At 39.5% G+C, this 22,255-nt stretch overlaps 1 protein-coding gene across 1 annotated transcript in view; it reads right to left on the bottom strand.

Annotated features, from left to right (window-relative positions):
* LOC136857933 (E3 ubiquitin-protein ligase SHPRH) overlaps positions 1-22,255 on the bottom strand; it is a 396,601-nt gene that overhangs the window by 155,320 nt on the left and 219,026 nt on the right. Inside the window, exons 13-14 of the mRNA XM_067137032.2 lie at positions 15,273-15,475; positions 8,435-8,608 (exon numbers count right to left, since the gene is read on the bottom strand). Coding sequence (XP_066993133.2) covers positions 8,435-8,608; positions 15,273-15,475 — 377 coding nt within the window. The remainder of the gene's footprint in view (positions 1-8,434; positions 8,609-15,272; positions 15,476-22,255) is intronic.

The raw sequence follows: 22,255 nt of genomic DNA, 5'->3' as shown, positions 1-22,255 counted from the left end.
ATATATGGAACATGTTAACGCAGAAAAGCACAAGAAATATCATCGATGGGTTTACATATGAAGGAGACTGGACACCGGTTTGAATCTATAGAGAAAGATCTGACAATACTTGCCTTGACGCGTATAGCCCCACCTACCCCGTCCTCCCTTCCACGCACCGTAACCCTTGCTCCCCCCTGAGTTCCCCACCGCCTCTGCCACATAGATACAACATGAGGAACAGAGCTAACAGACAAGTGAATACTGCTGTAACTTTTCACGGCGAACACGTAAGTACTCGCTCTAATTCAGTCTAACAGAAGAACTCTCTCTTTTTGATTTATACTTTTAATATTTCCTTTTTCTCCTTACAGAGAATGAATGGCCCAGTAGGCTATCAAATGTTCTCTACAAGGAGTCCTACATACAATATGACTACACGGTATCCTGCATTTTAGCTTCACGATCTTGTACAATGGTTCCAGTTCGCACTTCATTTTACAACTACCCTAGGAGGGTTGAGAAGCAGATACAGGAAAATCAGTTTGGTTTCAGAAGTGGAAGGTCAACAACAGAACCCATTTTCATTATGAGACAACTAATGGAAAAGCATTGGGAGTACGGGAATGATATGGTGATGACATTCATTGATATTGAAAAGGCATATGACAGTGTCCCTAGGGCGAAAGTTTGGGACAGTCTGGTGCAAAAAGGAATTGGACAGGGATTAATAAAAATGATCATGGCATTGTATAAGGAATGTTGTAGTTGCGTACAAACAAAAGTTGGCAGGACAAGTTGGTTCAAAATAACTAGTGGGCTGAGACAGGGAAGTGTTCTATCACCAATCCTGTTTACAATAGTAATGGATGACATCATGAGAACAGCAAAAGCAGCATATGGAGGAAGAGAAATGAACATGATGTTATTTGCAGATGATATTGTGATTTGGGGAGAAGACGACAGGAAGGTTCAAGAACAGTTGAATGTGGTGAATGGGAAGATTGAAGACTGTGGATTGAAAATAAGTGTAGAAAAGAGTAAAACTCTTGTTATGACTAGAGGGGAGAAAGAAGGGAAAGGTCAGATTAGACTTGCAGACAAGCCCCTGGAAGTAGTGGAAACGTTTAAATACCTGGGGAGTGAATTAATGGAGAATGCTCGACTGGATGCTGAGATTAGTAAAAGGATTCAAGCTGGAAGTTGTTTCTATCATAGTGTAAGAAATATGTTATGGGACAAAGATGTGCCAATGGAAGCAAAGGATACTATGTACAAGATGTATTACGTACCCATAACAACTTACGGAGCAGAAACTTGGACAATGACAAAGAAGGATGATAGTCGAATACAGGCAGCCGAAATGAAATTCTTGAGGAGTATGATACAGAAGAGTAGAAGAGACAAAATAAGGAATGAGAAAATCCGGGAAGAAATTGGATTGGAAAAAATGACTGAATAGAGAAGAGCCGACTAAGATGGTCTGGGAACATAAAGCGAATGAGCGACGAAAGAATGCCAAAAAAGGTGATGGAAATGCAAATCCAAGGAAGGAGAGGCCATGGACGACCACGATTGAGATGGAAGGATACCATCCAACGCAGCATTATAGAAAGAAACCTGGACTGGGACACAGTGTTGGAGGAGGAGTGGTGGAAAGACCGAAGAAAGTGGAGAGGAACCATATTTTCCCCGACCCGGCTACAGCTGGATAAAGGGAAATGATGATGATGATGATGATGATGATGATTATGATGATGATCTAATGACAACAGTAGCTGAATGACCATGTCTCAAGCAAGACATAATTCCTGTGCTTATGATATCACTTTTCCTTTGTTAGAACATATATTTTTACCATTGCATTTGGAGAAATATGAAACAATTCAATGAGACATTCCATAAGGATTTCACAAGTTCATGTAAGATGAGGATCTAGTTTTAGTCTCGGAACACATAGTTTTAGAATGACTGAGTGATAGTTTTTCAATGATGTTTTATCAATTTTTTTATTTAGTGTAGTCCATTTGTCACACTTAGGTTAAGATTTTAAGATTGATTGAAGGCTGGAGATGCCCTACAGAAAGGGTGAAACATGTCCCGAAGGTGTATGTAATCGTATGTATTTGAAACCACTTATAAGTTGACAGTATTGAATAGGTGGACTAATAAAATACCTTTATTGGATTTTAAGTTATAAGTGGTATGTTCCGAGCTGTCAGTGGAGAGATGGCATGGAATGACATTAGTAGACAAATAAGTTTGAGCGGTGTCTTTAAAAGTAGGAAAGATCACAATATGAAGATAAAGTTGGAATTCACGAGGACAAATTGGGGCAAATATTCATTTATAGGAAGGGGAGATAGGTATTGGAATAACTCACCAACGGAGATGTTCAATAAATTTCCAATTTCTTTGAAATCATTGAAGAGAAGGCTAGGAAAACAACAGATAGGGAATCTGCCACTTGGGCGACTGCCCTAAATTCAGATCAGTATTGTTTGATTGACTGAGATTACCTCTTGTGGGATTCATTATGTGCTAATGTATAAGTGTAAATGTTGTCCAAATCTATATATATATAAAAGTCATTGTATGTATGTGGGTGGGTGGGTTTGTACCACATCTCCTCCCAAACCATTGGAGCGATTTCAACCAAATTTGATACACTTATGACTTGGTGTCAGGAGACAAACCGCGTGGCGGTAAGACATCCCAAACACCCCTGAAAGCGGGGGGACAAGGGGGGTCATATATAAAAATAAATGAAAATAGTGTTGAATCCATACTTTTCGGGGTCGCTGAGATGAATAGTGACACCCCAATTTTTTTAAGTCCAAGTTCCGCCCCCTTTGGGGTGGGGGCAAGGGAGGCTGATATATACAAATAATTGAAAATAGTGTCGAATACATAGATTTCGGGGTCGCCAAAGTGAATAGCGACACTGCGGATTTTTAGTATCAGGAGACAAAACACGTGGGGGTAAGACACCCCAGGAACCCTTAGGGGCAGGGGGGTGAGGGGGGTCATATATAAAAATAACGAAAATAGTGTTGAATCCATACTTTTCGGGCTCGCTGAGATGAACAGTGACACTCCGAATTTTTTTTTAAAGTCCAAGTTCAGCCCCCTTTGGGGTGTGGACGAGGGGGGAGTGATATATATACAAATAATGGAAAATAGTGTCGAATACATTGTTTTCGGGGTCGCCAAAGTGAATAGCGACACTGCGGATTTTTAGTATCAGGAGACAAACCACGTGGGGGTAAGACACCCCAGGAACCCTTAGGGGCGGGGGGGGGGGCGAGGGGGGTCATAAATAAAAATAAACGAAAATAGTGTGGAATCCATACTTTTCGGGGTCGCTGAGATGAATAGTGACACTCCGAATTTTTTAAAAGTCCAAGTTCAGCCCCCTTTCTGGTGGGGGGCGAGGGGGTAGTGATATATACACATAATCGAAAATAGTGTCGAATCCATACTTTTCGTGGTCGCTTAGATGAATAGTGACATCCAGGGAATTTTTAAATTCAAAGTTCAGCCCCCTTTAGGGTGGGGGCAAGGGGGGAGTGAAATATTAAAATAATCGAAAAGAGTGTCGAGTACTCTTCGGGGTCGCTGAGATGAATAGTGACACTCCGGATTTTTACTATCAGGAGACAAACCACGTGGGGGTAGGGCACCCCAGGAACCCTTAGGGGCAGGGGGCAAGGGGGTCATATATAAAAATAAACAAAAATAGTGTTGAATCCATACTTTTCGGGGTCGCTTAGATGAACAGTGACATCCCAGGAATTTTTTTAATTCGAAGTTCAACCCCCTTTAGGTTGGGGGGCAAGGGGGAGTGATATATTTTAAAAAATCGTAATTAGTGTCGAATCCACAGTTTTTGGGGTCGCTGAGATGAATAGCGGCAGTCCGGAATTTTAGTATCATGAGACAAACCACGTGAGGGTAAGGCACCCCAGGCGCCCTAAGGGGCAGGGGTGTGATGGGGCTGATATATAAAAATCATCAAAAGTATTGTCCAATCCATACTTTTCGGGGTCACTGAGATGAACAGTGACACTACGGAATCTTTTAAACCAAGTTCAGTCCCCTTCGGGGTAGGGGGCGAGATATATAAAATTGGACATTATAAATTTTCCAAATTTATAATGTCCAATAACGGACCATTTATATTGGTATTATAAATTTACTCATTCAGGACAAATATTTCAGATTCCCTATGGGAATCAACATCTATATCATATATAAAATTATCGAAAATAGTGTCGAATCCATAGTTTTCGGGGTCGCTGAGATGAATAGTGACACTTATAATCTTTTTTAAAGTCCATGTTCAGTCCCCTTTGGGGTGGGGGACGAAGGGTGAGTATAGCTAGAAATAATCGGAAATAGTATCGAATCCACAGTTTTCTGGGTCGCTGAGATGAATAGTGGCACTCTGGACCTTTAAAGTCCAAATTCAGGCCCCTTTGTGATAGGGGGTTAGGGGGAGTTAGATATAAAATAATCGAAAATAATATCACATCCATGGTTTTAGGGGTCGCTGAAATGAGGAGTGACACTCCGGTTGTCGTTTAAGTCGAAGTTGATCCCCAATTGCCAGGCGGGTGAGAAGGAGTCAAGAACAGAAAATATCCAAATGACCGAGATTAAGGATGTTTTTGTACGTTCCAGTATAACTGTCAGCTGAACAAATATTACCTACTTCCTGAAAAAAATACTGAGGGTGAAAGACACCCCTAGAAGCTATAGATAAGGGGACGAAATGTAATTATGACTGAAAATGACCGATATTAGTGTTGAATCCGTACGTTTCGGGACTACGGGAGCAATTTCAAACAAACTTAGTCACTTATGACTTATTATCAGGAGACAAGCTGCGTGGAGGTACAACAACCGTAGCACACCTACGACGGGGTGAGATGTAGAAATAATCGAAAATAGTGTCGAATCCATTCTTTTCGGGGTCACTGAGATGAATAGTAGATGAATAGAAGTCAAATTTCTGCCTCCTTTCGCATAACGGTGAGAAAAAGTAAAAAAAACAAAATTTCGAAAATGACTGAGAGAATGGACGCTGGACCTACTGTCTGGAAAAATATACCTTAGGGGTAAGAGACTCCTAGCCTCTAAAGTAGGGGCGAAATGTAAAAATTAACCAAAAACAACCGAAATTTGTGTCTAATCCATAGTTTTCGGGGTCGCTGAAATGAACTATGACACTCTGAAAACCGTCTAAGATAAAGCTCAGTCCTAATCGGCAGGCGGATGAAAACTGGCAAAAAATTGAAAACGTCCAAAGGGACAGAGTTTAAGGATGTATGTGTGGATGTTCTAGCATATCTCTCAATCAAACTTGGTATACACATGACTTACTATATAGAAAACATTACTGTGGAGGTCAGATACACTTAGCCCCCGCTGGTGTTGGGGAATGAGAGGGGCTGACGTGCAAAAATAAGGAAGATAACCAATATTAATGTCGAAATCCATTGTTTATGTGTCGCTGATACGAACTGTGACGCTGTGGATACCGCTTAAGTCCAAGTTCAGCCTCCATCGAGGCAGCAGCTGAGAAGAGCTTAAAAGTAAATAGAATGAAATGACCGAGATTAGTGTTTACTCGATAATTAATCTAAAACTTGAAATCAGATACATCTAAAAAACTCTAAAACTATATAATAAGTCGTAAAATCAACATCTCAAAAAGAATTCTATAAGCATTCACTTCACACTTAACTAACTGGTAATACAAATATTAAAGGTAAACATTCAAAAACTATCCGGGCAACGCCGAGTACTACAGCTAGTGTTAATTAAGTAAGGTGAATGGGGGGAAATGTTTTAAAAAGGTATGTTCGTTCAGGTTGTTTTGTTATCTTTTTTTCATGATGTAAATTTCGATGGCTTCCTTAATATTCAAAGATTTACTGTTATTTTCGAAGTGTAAGGGTTTTTGGATCCATGTTGGTGTCTGTGAAATGGTTGTGAACTGTCGTATATGTGCTCTCCGAAGAAGATACACTTAAGAAAATGGAAATTGCAACACCATGAAGGCGTTGGTTGATTTTCAAGATATGGAACGATGCCATGTAGGTATGTAAACAATCCAAGTTTCAGACCCATTGGATTGTTGCTACAGGTCTCCCCACGTGATTGGTCGCGGAGGAATCAACTCCAGTATACGGACTCTGGTGTAGCGTATTTGACTTGCAGTCTGTGCAGTGAAGTGTTCCCCGTCAAACATGCCTCGACGACAGAGAAGAGCATGCTATCATCAACTGTCACCGTTTGAGGGGGGCTTGGATAACTGGGCTGTGTGAGGCTGGATTATCGCTAAGGACTGTCGCTGCACATGTTGGCCGACAGGCATCTACGGTACAATGTGTATGGCAGCAGTGGTCAAATGAAGGTACCACACTCATAGACCTAGCACAGGCCCAGCGCGACAGACAACTGTGAGAGAGGATCGCTGCATCATTCTTCGGATGGCCCGGATGGAACCCCATGCAACAGCAGCGCAAATTCAAGCAGCTGTGGCACCCCACGTTACACAACAAACAGTTGGTAATCGCCTGCGTGCAGCTGGCTTACAAGCCCGTGTCCCTGCAGAAGGTGTTCCATTGACCCCACAACAGCAACATGTAAGGCTGGCCTGGTGTCGAGAAAGATCGACGTGGGTCGACGAATGGCATAGGGTCGTATTTAGTGATGAATCGCGCTTCTGTCTTGCCCGCAGTGATCGCCGGAATCGAGTGCGCTGACGTACCGGGGAGAGGGACCGCCCAGATCTTATTGTCGAGAGGCACACAGGGCCAACACCAAGCATTACGGTCTGGGGAGCTATTGGTTTTAATATGAAATCACAATTAGTGCTTGTTGAGGGCGCTATGACTGCTCGACAGTACGTTGATAGGGTACTCAATCCAGTGGTTGTCCCTATGATGGTGAACATTGCTAATGGGATGTTTCAGCAGTACAATGCCCGGGTTAACACTGCACGCATCTCCAGAGAAGCTCTCCACGACATCACAACCTTAGAATGGCCCGCCAGATCCCCGGACCTCGGTCCTATTGAGCATGCGTGGGACATGATGGGTCGACAACTGGCCAACCATCCTCAGCCACCCACAACTCTGGAACAACTGACCCGTGCAGTGCAGCAAGCATGGGCTACAATTCCTCAGGAAGCGATGCAGGACCTTACTGACTCCATGCCTCGACGAATTCATCAATGTATTGCAGCTCATGGTGAGCACATCCTGTATTGATTGTTGTCCAAACTTGCGGTCAGAGGGACATGAAAGTGTAATCATTGAATCACAACCGAACGCTTGTCCTGCATGTTTCATTGCAGCAATGTAGCACCACTCCTTCTGGGTGTTGCAATTTCCATTTTCTTCAGTGTAGTTTCGATAGTTAAATACTAAAAGTAAAAAAACACAAAGGTACCATTACGGATCGGTCACAAGGAGTGTGGCGCAATGCTACAGCTAGCCGTTGCAAGAAGAGTGCGCAACTGTGATACAAAATACCACATTATCCCTGCCAAAGAGACAGCAGCCTGATGTGATGGTCTGCAGTGAACTGTTGCAATCTGTGTCTGAAGAGTTCTAATATAACGGCTTGTGTACAATGGATATGGGAAAGGTTATAGAAATAGTGAGGAAATATGTTTTCCTTTTTTCACATGGGTCATCAGGATTACAGAAAGGTTATATGAAAAAGACAGAAGGATGGAGAGACATTAGTTTGGAACTGAACCAATTCTTGGTTCTAATTAACAGTATACATTTTCAAAGCTTCCTCTAGACATAAATGAAGAACTAGTTCTCATGAGTTTGAAGTTCACAACAGCGTCTGTGATATTTTGCATACTCTTCATGCCTTCAGTTGATTTATTTTAAGCTATAAACTTAATTTTTGTTCCGTATTGAAGTGCAATGTATAAGAAATAATATTACATCAGTCTTGGGACTAGTTTCAGCCACTTAGTGGCCATCTTCAGACAAATAAAATTAAACAAATTATGTGATAATTAAAAGATATATATACCAGACAAAGACAATGTTGCAGAAATAATTATAACATGAAAATACAGTATATGTAATATTATTTACTTGATATACTGCATTCATACTGCCAATTTATTTCTTATATCTGGTTGATTTTGCAACCTCATTTCCTCAACCAGGATCTTTAAATCAATGCAAGTAGTGGCAGCAGTCTGCTTCTAGAAAAACACACACACTGAAAAAATGAACAGCATAGTGAATTTGAATCTGAAATTGTTGATTGTATACTGAACCTTCCCCCCACCTCTCTATCTGACATCCAAAAGCCATCAACAAAACATCTTCATATGAGTCCTGGCTGTGTTCTATCGGATAAAGCCTTTATTACGTTAAAAAGTAAAACTTAAGAAACTTATAGTTTCTTCACTTACTTTCCCTTCTTGCTAATATTGGTGCGAAGATGACACTCAACTGCTTCATTAACTAGATCCAAAGGCTGCAGGAGCTCCAAGTCTCTTAGAGATTTGAGTGCTTTGTTTCGAGCCAAACAGAGTGATTTACTCCACAGTGCCAGTTCATTCTCCATGCCCGCAATACTCTTCACCCTGAAATGAAATACTGAATACAAACAAATACTCATAAAAAGACAGGAAAACTAATACAGTGAAAGTCTTTATAGACCATCTAGTTGTGGACACTCCTCTAAAATGGACAGAATTGAATGTCTCATTCTAATCATACATAAATAAAAACAAAATTTCTTTTGCAGTCCTAAAGCATGCTTTTCTTTGAACACAATTTAGGTTTTGGAATCTTAGCCATACAAACAGGGAACAGTTTTGACAAGACTGAACTACACAGAACACAGCCAAACTTCAATGCCAAAAGTCAATGTGGAATGAACATGATATTCATCAATTGCAATTAGAATAAATTTACAAAAAAACTTTCCTGATGCATCATTGGAGTGCAAATAAAAAGAGATGCCATATGCTATCTCACTTTCATCAGAAAAAAACATGAATTTCAACTTTTACTGGTGATACACAAAAAAGCTGCCATGCAATGTGTAATTTCTTCAACATTGAGAGATAACAGCAAAAGCTTCCCGTTCAAGTCACAGTTCAAGAGGCAATGGCTCATTCCAAGACAACTTTTAAACCCAGAATGTCTGCAGTATAATTTTTTTGCGGTGATGACGCATGTACTTAGAAGTCCCAGTGGGACGCATCATCGATAAGATGCTATGTTTTGAGCAACATTCCAGGTCTAGTTTCACATTCATGTCATATAATAGAGTGTCACTAGAGCATAATCAAGATAGACCCAATGTCTTGGCAATCTCATTTTCTCCCAGTTTTATAGGCTGACATGGTAAAATTTCATGGTGATCAAAGAATTTTGATTAATTTTATACCCATTCTTTCAACAGAAACCCACCTGAAATCAGAATGCTTGAAATATATTTTTTAAGTTCGACTGCTACTTCTACACTGTTTGCTCCATATAGCAAGTCATCAACGTACATATTTTTTTCAAAGGATTTTTGCGATCCTTCTTTGGCAAGTTGAAACAAACATCTTATAGCTAGAAACAAGCTGGAAGCTTATTGAGTTTAGTTTGAACATTTCAGTTGGCTTGATTGGGGTAGGTCTCCAGATAATTTGCTGTAATGCTCTTTGGTGAGAATTGACAAGAACTTGATGGTACATCATAGACATCTGCTCCTACCATAATAGGATACTGACAAAAAATGCAACAGTATGAACTGAAGATCTTGTTGGACCCATCACGTGCAATTCATCTATAAACACTGCCATACTTGCTGGTGCTGAACTGTCAAATACAGCTCGTATAACTTCGTCATTAAACTTCCTTCCATAAGACAGTATTCCATGATCTGGTATAAAACAGACATATTTAGGAGATTGATTTTCAGTAACTCTTGACAAGTGACCTAACTGTTCATATTCTTGCATAAACCATACTTTTCTTTCAATGCTTTGGTGTGCTGCAATGTTTGTTACTGGACAGCAATACGTGTTCTACTTTTCCCCTAGATTGTCCCAAAGATTCTAATGAACCCTTTAAAAGGATTATAATGATATGGTAGCCATCTGCACCCCCCTTTTCTTTTCTTTTGTATGAAATACGACTCGGTCTCTTTCTTCTGAGGAAAAATCTTCTTGTCTTGATTTGATTTGATCTGAAATGTTGCAATGGTTTGCCTAGAAGGATCATATAAGAGGTATTCCTCCAGATACAACATAACCACACTTTGTCTCATGCAAATAAGGATGTGATGTAGATTTATGACTGAGCAGATACCCTTAAACGTATTCTTAATGCATGTCTATCCTTGTACGTGAGTAAAACTCAGGATCAGTCCGAGATGATACTTTCAGGAATTTGAACCTTCTTTCAGCAGACTGGCAAGGCTTGAAGTAATAGTAGGTGCCAATAGAAATCATAAAGTTGCCTTTTATTTGGTATTTCTTGATTTGATGATGGCATTCATTTATTCTGACTGATTAAGGTCTGAAACAGAGAGACTGAATTTTGTTGTTTTTAATTTTAATTTTTGATACAATTTTGTAGACAGAAAGTTGGGTTGGGATCCTGAATCTAACAATGTGGTGCATTCATGCACGTCTCCATCACTGCTGAAAACTTCAATTACTACAGTGGGCTAAAACTTGAAAGCTTCACTTTCAGACTGATCTTGTTTCCTGCTGTCTCCACTCTTTTCAAAATGTAGCAAGGTATTGCGCATCCTTGAACATTTGCAGCAGCCTTTAGATTAATCGGTATGTGACCTGTTCACAAGCAATTTAAACATCTTTTCTAACATTTTACTTCTGAAGCCTGTATGTGTGCTGGTAAGTCCAGGAAGGTTTAATATGAAAAAGGTGAATGTTGTTGATTGCATAGGGGGTCACCTTGTATTTACAGTTGATGTATGGGCTAAAAGTATGGGTAACATGCCTGCCCCATACGCGGAGGCCCTGGGTTCGGCCACCAGCCAAGTCGGGAATTTTTACCCAGGTCTGAGGGCTGGTTTGAGGTCCATTCAGCCCATGTGATTCCAAATGAGGGGCTATCTGAAGGTGGGATGGCGGCCCTGATCTAGAAGCCAAGAATAACGGCTGAAAGGATTTGTTGTGCTGACCACAACTCATAATCTGCAGGCCCTCGGGCTGAGCAGCTGTTGTTTGGTAGGCCATGGCCCTTTGGGGCTGTTGCGCCATGGGGTTTGGTTTGTTTGGTTTGTATGGGCTAAAAATGCCTTTTCTGGATGCTGCTGTTTTCCAGAATTCTGAGAATGAGTTTGATCACTTGATGCTTTACATAAATTGTTCATTATTTATTTTCATTTTAAAAATTATCTGTTTATTTATTCAAGATAAAAATAACCCCCATGGTTACTTATGCACTAGAACTCATCTGGGAATATCTCAGCAAACAGAACTTGAAGAAACTAAAAAAGGTCAAGACAACTTACTTGAAACAGAGTGTTGGGTGTGTCCAAATTCAATCCATCACATTTGGTATATGAAATGGCAAAAGAGACATTCTTTACTGAAGACCTATAAACTCAGGTAACACTGCCCTACACGAGCTATGGGGAACTCTTACTGGAAATGGAATGAAGCAGAAGAAATACACAATATAGGACAACTTTTGTCCATGAAGTTCTACCGACTGTGACCTGGGTTTGAGCAGACATCAGGAGAGGACAGAGAAATTTATTTGTGTTCTGTTATTTATTGTAGTATACATTTTTATTTAATTTCGAGTCATCAAGATGGGACAGAGAAATTTATTTCGGTTCTAAAATGAATTGTAATATATATATTTTTTAAATTCAAAGACATCAAGAGAGACATTAAATTTCGATCTAGGAAGAACGTAAAATTTTATTTCGACTTATGTTTGTTTGATATTGGACAAATTGTGTATTTTGTAATATGGAGAAACCATGTGCAGTACCTAACTTTTCTGGGAGTGTGTACTGGCACGTGCAAATTTAATAACGAAATTTCTACATTTTTTGCAATCAAACTCTCTAGAACTTGCCCATGTAAGGAATTGTATTCTTACTGGTCGGAATAACGACCTTTTCAATTGGTGAATATGGAGTTCTAGGGAAATTCCGTGTTTTCATTGGTTACCTTGTGATTGCTTGATTTCCGGTTTCCTGCTAATCATGAGAGCGAGGCAAATGTCCGGGTCTTTGAATACTGATCGCCTTAGCGGGCGGATGCACTCTGCGTCCGTCCCGTCTCAGGGCTCCAGCCTTCTGGGGTTACCGGCCTCCCTAGGTAAGTGCTCGGTTCTTTGGTTTGGTTTAATTTACATTCTTTCTTGTGTTTCGGTCCTTATTTAATGTAACTTTGGCGATAATGTAAGTTTATTTCGCGAAACAGAGTTTTCCTCTGGACTTCCACATTCATCAATTTGGGGTTTTCTGAATGACTGTGCTTCGACAGTCATAGCATCCTTTTCAGAGGCAACTCTTCTTTTGTTCTAAATTTGTAATCTATGTAAGTTGCAATTAATATAAATTTAACTGCCTTTGAGTTCGCCACCTGTAATCCAGAGTCAACTTCTATGTTAAAGGTTTACCTTCTATTATCTGAAGGAACTGGATTAGATGACATTTTATTTAAACATCCTTTGATTTAAGTGTTCTTAATTGTCATTCATTATGACATTTATTTTATTTGATTCTGTATCCTTTCTTTTGTTAATAATTAATAGATCGAGGGTGATTATCAAGAACCTTTTCTTCCCCATAACTTTGTACTTTCCCATGGACCTCAATAGAGCTCCTGCCACTTCCAAGTCCATTCCGTAGTTGTCGTTTGAACACCTGTAAGTTAAGTTTTGTCTTGCGTATGGATTTGAATTGCGTATGTTTGGTTTGGATTTTCATATATTTATAGGTTAAGCGTTTTATTCCCATTATTTCATGTTCCCCTAATTCTCCACGATGACGATGGAGTGCACAAATAGTAGATTCAAACCGAGTCACTCAGTAACTCGTTTTGCCATACGTGGGATTTTTTATCAACTCAAGAAGTATCACGTACCCGATTCACAGTGTGTGTATGTGATGTCATCAGCAGTGTGACAGATACCATCCCCTTAGATGCAAGAAATTGAAGTTTTCTCTGAATGAACTAAACACAGATTAAACATCGTCCCTCCTCTGGCAAACTAATGAATCTGCAAATTGTCATTAAATTAGGAGAACCGAAAGAAGTTGTGATTACTCATGTCAAATCAATTTTTATATTTAATGATTAGTTTTATGTGTTAGCCATACAGAATGAGCTGCAGATGTGAGACTTTGTCAGAGAGTTGACATCATTTATATAAAATAATAAAATCTAGACCAAAATTTTAGAACTAAGGGTTCCCTGTTCATCACTATCGCTAGTTTGCCGTAGTGGGGATGATATGTCCACATGTATCTGTATATTTGTATAGTTCATTGTGTTACTAAACACTGTATTGTACACTGAGTGGCCAAAAGTCATGATAAGAGAATGGATGTGATGTTAATAATGAGTTACTCCCCCACGAGCCCTCAAAGCGGCAGTAATACAGCGAGGCATCGACGCTACAAGGTGTTGGAATTATTCTGGAGGGACCCATGCATCTTGTACTGCTACCCACAATTATTGGTCTTGTGTAGTTGGTACGGGGTTCATGGAGCATACACCAGCATTGAGATCATCCCATAAATGCTCGTAACTTCACTGGAGTGCTCCTCCAACCCCCTGCGTGCTACCACAGAGCGGTGACATGGCGCATTGTCCTGTTGAAACATGGCATCTCCATCAGGATACTCTAGGGCCAGAAATGGATGCAGATGGTCGGAAAGAATGTCCACATAACGCGCACTTCTCAGCGCTCCCTGCAACCAGATAATGGGGCCTAACTGTGACCATGAGAATGTGCCCAGACCAGAACTGAGCCACCTCCCACCTGGACACAACCTTATTGACAAGCAGGATCCATACCTTCAAGGGGCATATGCCATACTTTCACGTGCCCATCAGCTCGATACAACTGGAACCGGGATTCATCGGACCACACCACACACTGCCACTGTTCTATCATCCATTGCCAATGTTCATGGGCCCATGCACATCACTGAGCTCTGCGTCGAGGTGTCAGCAAAGGATCACACCCAATCTCCCTCATGTGCAAATATTTATCTGCAATTAAATAAATTAATCAACTGTCCCAATATTCAGTTGGTTGACTGATCTAATACTTGTAATGCATTCCAATGTCCTTGTACAGTGTTCAATAAACTGCATAATGATGAACGACATTTTCGTTAACTTGGAAAATTCTACGATACCTTTAATATAATTGCAGATCATGAGGGGTTTGTTTTGGTATGCCTTCACAATAATTTCCAAGCTGCCTCATAGTATGCCTTTGATATCGCCAGACCTTGAATCAACTATGCTGCGTCACCTACTAATGAGTTACTCAAATGGTATTTCTGCATCATGGAAATTGAGTCATTTGAGTGAATAATTGATTTAAAACATGACAAAAAAAAAGGCTAACCATCTGTTACAACATCTGTCAAACTGCAGAAGTTTGAGTGTTGAAAGCTTTACATTGCAAGAACTGTCCACTGGATTACAATGTTATAATGGAAGCTGCGTGGCAAGCTTGGACACAAACAGTTAATGCGCACAGCATGTGACTATGTTTGTCATACCATAAGCCTTAGCACAAATTTTGAAACATTCTGCCTCAAGAGAGTCTCTATGAATTTACTTTGTTGTCTTCAATGATATTCATAATCTTGCCCTAACATTTATCATAGTCTGACAACAATTTCAGATGCTGTTTTATTTCTAAAATTTCTTCTTCTGTTAAATCAAGACTTTCACATCAGTTTTCAATGTAAGTTCATGAATGTGGTAATAACTGACATCGAAGCATTATCAGTTTGCTAGTAACCAAACAACAACGATGGATGAATACAAAAACTAAGAAAATAATAACAATATAATAAACAACATGTAATTCAGATTAATCAAGTGATAGTAAGAAAAGGTCAGATGTAATTCAAATTAATCAAATGCAATTCAGAAAGCATCAAATGTATTTCACAAAACCTAAATTGTAATTCAGGACACAATTGTAAATCAGATTGCTGAAAAAGTGAAAAAATATAACTTCAATTACTAGTAGAATCTAGTTTCACTCTATAACTACAAGATCAAAGAAAATAACCTATTAACAATGGAAGGCTGGCCTGGTACTCTGTCGTCCATCAAGTCGAGATGTACTCTTGACAATAATTCTGCTTTATCATCGTGTACTGTGATCCATTCCAATAATTCTGCCCACCACTCATCACGCCCAACTTGGAAGTTATTCTCATGATGGCGCACTGCTAGTGATAGTGTCGATAGAGACTCTTGAGCAGATGCTACCTGTGAAATTTCATATTTCCTATAAACAAAGTACTTGATAAGCTGTGCAATTTCATCTCTTAAATGATAACCTAGCAACCTCCATCAACTGCATACAAGTGAGAGGATTTCCGAGAGTCTGCCAACACCCATTCTTCCAATTTTCAGAAATTTACACAAAATAGTTGGTATATCTAAGTGGTCACTGAAATACTTGCAATCACTTCTAACATACTGTAGCACATGTAGTCTGCTCCCAAGTTCCAAAATCAAAATGACAAGCTTTAATACATACTTTAATTACCACAAGCAAGCTGAACCACCTTAAACCGAGAAACATTTCTTTCACATCATCATACCATTTACAAAATGGAATACTGATGTTGAACAAAAGAATGCTTAGACTTAAAACATTATGATTTGATGGTACAAACCAAGAAATATGGATTTTGAGAAATACTTACTATATACCTGCACATATAAGTAATTTACCTTGTGCTGTATTCTTTTTGTATGTCCTTGTTCCATAGGAATTACAAACTCTGTGACAGAATACACCCATCAGTTCTTCCAGTTAATTCCTATATTTAATCTTTGGATTCCTTTCCTCTGGACTTTCTTAGTTGTTTTAAGTTCTCCATATATTATTATCTTCAGCACCAATTATTGCTCATTTCTCTTTTCCCTCTCTTCTTGCCATCATAACTGTCTTACATTTCTCCACTGTTTCTATTTCTCCAATCTTCCTACTGCATGAGGCTGTTCTTGGACTTTTCTCATATCCTTTCCTCAAATCACAATTTCATCAACTAACAGTACTGTGTCCATTCTTGTAGATTTGTTAGTTGCTTTTGCTGCTTTTCATGATATCATCCATCACAATTATTAACAGTAATGTTGAACATATATTTGATAGCTTCAAAACAGTTCAATAATTTTCAGCAATGACATAGAATAAGAAATTAATATGGTTACATGATATACAAGATTAAATGTTACTTGACTGTCAATTATAACTGTATGTTGCTTAATGACAATTCTTTCACCTTGATTCAAAAGAATGAAAATTGTTGCCTTAGGCTTCTGAAACCAAGTAACAAATATGTGAAGTGAAAGTTCCTGGTTAACGGTTGTATGTTCAAGAATAACTGAATGAATTCCTTGATTCAGACCTAAGTACTCTTTGAGTGACCAGAGATTTTCCTGTCACAATTCAAACTCAACAAAGTTTCAACAAAAGGATAACAAATTTATAGTTTCTATACTTCACAGTTCTGCCTGCTGTCATTTCTTGATGGATACAGTACTTTTGCATCCATCTCTTGGTACAGGCCAGAGTAAAGTGTAGCTTCCACCGAAGTCCCAGTCTTATCCATGGCTGTGACAATATGGAAGCTGCTGGGGTATGGGTAGTGCTGAGTAATGACATTCAGAGCACAACTGGTGCATCTGAGTGTTATGAAAGGTGCTGTTCAGAGGGTCAGTTGTGCTGCAATAGTACTTTCTGACCCAGTGAGGAAAGCAATGGCAAACTACCTCACTCCTCATCTTGCCTAGTACGCCCCATTTTGGTGCTGCCATTGGTTTTTGGGGTTTCCTTATAACTGCATAACCTTTGGTGGTGCTATTTGAGGATCCAACCAGCCTCTGGGCTGTTGACCTGACAGACAGACAGACAGACTTCGCTGTTATGCATAAAACAGTCAAGAGAAAAAGTCCAATTTACACACTGTCCACAAGTTTAATGCAACTTAGCTTACAATCAATATGCTTAGGGTAATTACTACTACACACAAAGAAAATATAAGAAGTTGCTACCTTCCAAAAGGGTCATCATACCTAGTTAAAAATTATACAAGTATTGAGTGATCCTGCTTTGCTATTTTTTTAAAATCTACATACATAAGGGTGCTATAGTCAAGCACTTCTAAGTGATACCAACTTGAAATCAAAAATCAAAAATAGCCTCAGGGTTATAAGAGAAAATTGATTTATGGAAAACTGAGTAATAAAACACATAACAAATTTTCAGAAAATAGTTATTCAGGAATGCTGAAAAATATGACTGATTCATCCTTACCACTGCTTTCTGTTCCACTTGTCTCAACTTCTCCTTTCCCTCTACTTTTATTACAGCCTGCATCTATATTCTGACAAGAGCACATTACTGAATTACCTCACTTCTTATCACACTGTACTTCTTCTCCAACTATTGAAGATGTAATGTTAAAATATTTGCCTTTTGGTTTATCGTGCTTACAATATATCTACATAAGTTGCACTTCCAATCAATATTTTTAAAAGTGTGACCAAGTAGCACTTGTGCTAACAAGTAGTCTTCCTCATACTTAATTATTCTGGAGTATAGGAATGCATGTCATACCTCTGTACTTTTTGTAGAGTTCCATTTATGTATGAAGTTAATAGTTATTATATCTCATTGTTCATGTGTCTTCCTTCATTCTTGCACATCACCCACATTTCAATTCATGTAAGTACACTTTTGAAACAAATTATCTCTACAATATGTAATTCTGTAAGTGTACATAGCTGTCAGTAAAAATGTGCTTTTTACAATTTCTTTAAAACAGACACTGATTAAATGCATTGCAGCAAAGAAGATCTTTACACTTAACACTCAAACAACTCATATTCGAGATGGTATTAAATGTAACCTTTTCAGAATACTGTGCTTTCCTTTTTCTTTTTACAGGTATGTTATAGTGTAATATTTATATTGAACTTGTGTGTTCGACAGACTGAAAAGCTTTTTAGTTAATTTAACTGAATAAACACTGGATAGTAAGGCTTCCTTCTTAACAAAAGAGATGGTATTATTGAACTTGTACAGAAAGGATGGAGATGCATATGATTACAGATTTTCAAATTGTTTTTTAAGTTATACTATGAAACAATGATTTTATAGCATAGTTTTCAAGCGAAACTTTAATGCATGTAATCCAATATTCTTTCAACATAAGGAGTATTGATTCTATTTACTACAGTCTGCATCACACACAAACCCATTTCTGTTGTGGTTTTTTTTTTTAGTTCCGTTTGGGCCTGCTATGGACCACGCGGTTCTTATCTCTAGCAGCTTTCTTCTTTGACCAGTACTCCTTCATTCTTGCACTGTGAATGTCTTTTCGCTCCCGAGTCCATTTCACACCTCCTCCCGGACGTACTGTTTTTTCTGTTAGTGACTGGAGAGAGTTTGATGTTCTGATCAACGTTCTGTACCTATTCCTGTCATAAATTTCACTGGGAGCAATGTCCAATTCTTGAAGGTCTTTTCTGACGAGTCTTGCCCACTTGGCATTAGTCGCTTTCCCTCTAGAGATGGTGTGGAAGATTCTGGAGGTGAGCCTCTGATTGTCCATTCTCATGACATGACCGTAGAAGTTCAATCTCCTCTTCCTCATAGATGTTGTAATGCTCTCCAATTGTTGGTACAGTTCGTTGTTGTGCCTGATTCTGTACTTGCCTTCTTCTTTAATGGGGCCCATGATTTTTCTCAGGATCTTCCTTTCCTTCAGCTAGAGTTTTCTAAGTTGCCCTTTTCTTACCATGTTTAGGCATTCTGAGGCGTATAGTACTGACGGTCTCACTACAGTAGTGTAATGCCTGATTTTGAGGTTAAGGGAGAGGGATTTGGATTTGTACATACTCTTACATAGGTGGTAGACATTTTCCAATTTGATGCATCTGCTGTTCATGGCCTGATCTTCATTCATGTTTGGGGTTATCCATTCTCCTAGGTATTTGAAGGAGTTAGTCCTTTGTACTGTTTTGTCCCCCAGTGGGATTGATTAGGGTGCATCTTTGATGTTGGTGATAAACTGTGTTTTGTTGATGGCGATCTTCAGCCCTACTTTAGCTGCTATGTGGTCGAGAGAGGATAGTTGATGGATAGCTTCCTCCACACTGGATGCCAGGAGTGTAAGGTCGTCTGCGAAGGCTAAACAGTTGACTGTTAACTTGTCTTTCTTGTAGCCAATTCTCAATCCAGAGTCATCCTGTAGCATTTTCATCCACTCATGAATGACTTTTTCAAGTAGGCAATTAAAGAGGATTGGAGATAGGCCATCCCCTTGTCTAACACCTGTTTTGATCTCAAATCTCTGGGACAGTTCCCCTCTGAATTTGATTCTGGCAGTAGTGTTGGTAAGAGTTGCTTTCACTAGATTCAAGGTTTTCTTATCTAGTCCCAGTTCAGCGAGTGCCTGGAAGAGTGACTCTCTATCTACTGAATCGTAAGCCTTCTAAAAGTCAACAAATGTTGCCACGTAGGGTGAGGCGCTTAGGTTTTTGTAAGTGATGATGGTTTTGAGGTTCAGGATTTGTTCGGCGCATGACCTTGACTTGCGAAACCCAGCCTGGTACTCTCCGATGCAGGAGTCTAGTTGAGCCTCTACTCTTGTGAGTAATACTTTGGAGAGTATCTTATACGTCACTGATACAAGGGAAATCCCTCTGGAGTTGTTGAGATCTGATTTGTCGCCTTTTTTGTGTAACGGGTGGATGATAGCTGAGGTCCAGTCGCTAGGTAACGCTTCTGTCACCCAGATGTTTGATATGATTTCATGGATACTTTGGATTGACTCCTCATCAGCGTATTTCCAGAGCTCTGCTATGATTCCATCCTCGCCCGCTGCTTTGTTACATTTCAATTCTGAAATGGCTTTCTTGATTTCCCCCTTTGTTGGTGGGAGAGAGTCCGACTTAGTAACATTCTGAGGTTCGAAATGCAGTTTCTCCTTGGGTTCCCTTGAATTTAGAAGGTTGTTGAAATACTCTGCTAGAACTGTGGTGCACTCTTCATTGTTCATTTTCAGATTTCCGTCAGCTCCCCGAAGGTGAAGTGTAGGGGCTGAGTAGGGTATTATTTGAGATTTAAAAGTTTGGTAGAAGTCTCTAGTGTTGTTTCTTTGAAAATCCCTCTCTGCTTGTTCAATGATATTTTTATTGTACTGCCTCTTGGTGTTCCTGATAATTTTAGTAGCAGTTTTCCTAACTTCTAAGAAGTTTTTATGGTTTTCCAGACTTTTGTTACGGTTCCATTTTAGCCATGCTTGCTTTCTCTCTTCTACTGCTTTGTCACAAGTAGTTGTCCACCATGGATGTTTGTTCTTTCTGACTGCCGGGATGGTGGTTGTCATTGCATCTATTAGTGCCTTCTGTAGTTAGGGCCAATCTTTTTTGTCTTTGTTTTTAGCCAGGGTCTCGGTGAAGTTATTGTTATCTTTCAGCCTGGCTGGATTGAACCTTGGAATTCGCGACTTGATGCAGTGGTTTTCCCTACTTCTTTTAAGAGGGATGGAATTTGTTTTGATCAAAGAAAGATAGTGGTCTGAATCAATGTTTGCACTTCTCAATACTTTGACATTCAGCACTTCTTTGTTGTTGCTTCTACTGATGGCTACGTGGTCCAGCTGGAATTTCCCAAGCATTGGGTTAGGACATCTCCAAGTCATGGCTTTCCTAGGAAGGCGTTTGAAAGCTGTAGATTTGAGGACTAAGTTGTAATTTCTGCAAAGGTCAATCAGCCTTTCTCCTTTCCTGTTGGTCCTCTTGTGGGTTGGGTAATCTCCAACTATGTTCTTGAATTTTCTCTCTTTGCCAATCTGGGCGTTAAAGTCTCCCATTAAAATAGTTATGAGGTGTTTTGGGATCCGGTCCATTGTCTCTTCGAGTACCCTCCAAAAGGTTTCCACATTTTCAATATCTTTCCTGTTGGTGTCATTCGTAGGTGCATGGAAGTTAACAACTGTGTATGCTTTGTTGAGAGTTTTAAAACCTATAGTGGACGTTCTTCCATTTGGAGATGAAAAGGAGATGATGGAGTTGATCATTTTGCTGCTGACTATGAAGCCTGTCCCCAAGTGAGGCACATTCTTCATCACTCTTTCACCGGGTTGCCCTTTGTAGATCTGATAACCTTGTGATTCTATCACTTCTTGATCGAGGAATCTGGTCTCTTGCACAGCTGTTATCAGGATGTTGTGTTCAGTTAAAACCTCTAGCGTATGTTTTAGTTTTCCTGTCTCTAGGAGGGAGTTGATGTTGATGGTCGCCAAGAACTTAAAACGTTTCTTCGTCTCACATGAAGGTGCAAGCTCCCCAGAATCCAAAGGCTTGCTTGCCCCATCAAAACTGGGGGTGGATTTTATACCACCTGGGGTAGTTTTTCCGTTGGTCGTTTTCTCCATGTTGCGAGAGTTAAGAAAAAAGTTTAGGGTGGTTACCTGCAGGTAACAATTTGTTAACTGTCAAGGTTGTTTTACAAAAAAAAAAATTTTTTGCCAGGTGCAAGTGGTATTTAACAAAGTTAAATTTTCTGAGGAATGCAGTGGACTGAGTAGGTGGGATAATGGAACTACATAGCAGCCTCATGTTTGGACAATACTGAATAGCCTCTTGAGACCAACATGCTTTGCATTTGACACACTCTATAGATATCCATGACCAATAGTTCAGTAGTAACTACCTATAGACCACTGTTACCTACAGAGTAGAACGATATTTCAACAGCACATTGTCATAGTAATTTATAATCTTGTCAAAAGCCTAGTCATGAAGTTAAATAGTAGACATGCCTAAAAGACCCTCAAGAAAATCAGCAATGAATTAACTAAACCGCAGAGTAAGATTAGTGGAAGTGACCCCACATCAGACTGCCAGTTAACATTTTCTGAATAGGAAGACAGTTGGAAAGAAAGACAGTGACCACTCACCATATGATATGACAGCAGCCAATCGAACACTCCGTTCTCATTGGAGGAGCTATAGTTTGCCACTGAC

This window comes from Anabrus simplex, chromosome 1 (assembly GCF_040414725.1).
Source record: "Anabrus simplex isolate iqAnaSimp1 chromosome 1, ASM4041472v1, whole genome shotgun sequence".
In the NCBI taxonomy this organism is placed as follows: domain Eukaryota; kingdom Metazoa; phylum Arthropoda; class Insecta; order Orthoptera; family Tettigoniidae; genus Anabrus; species Anabrus simplex.
Note: the sequence above shows the minus strand (reverse complement) of the source record. Positions and strands in the feature narration are given on the sequence as shown.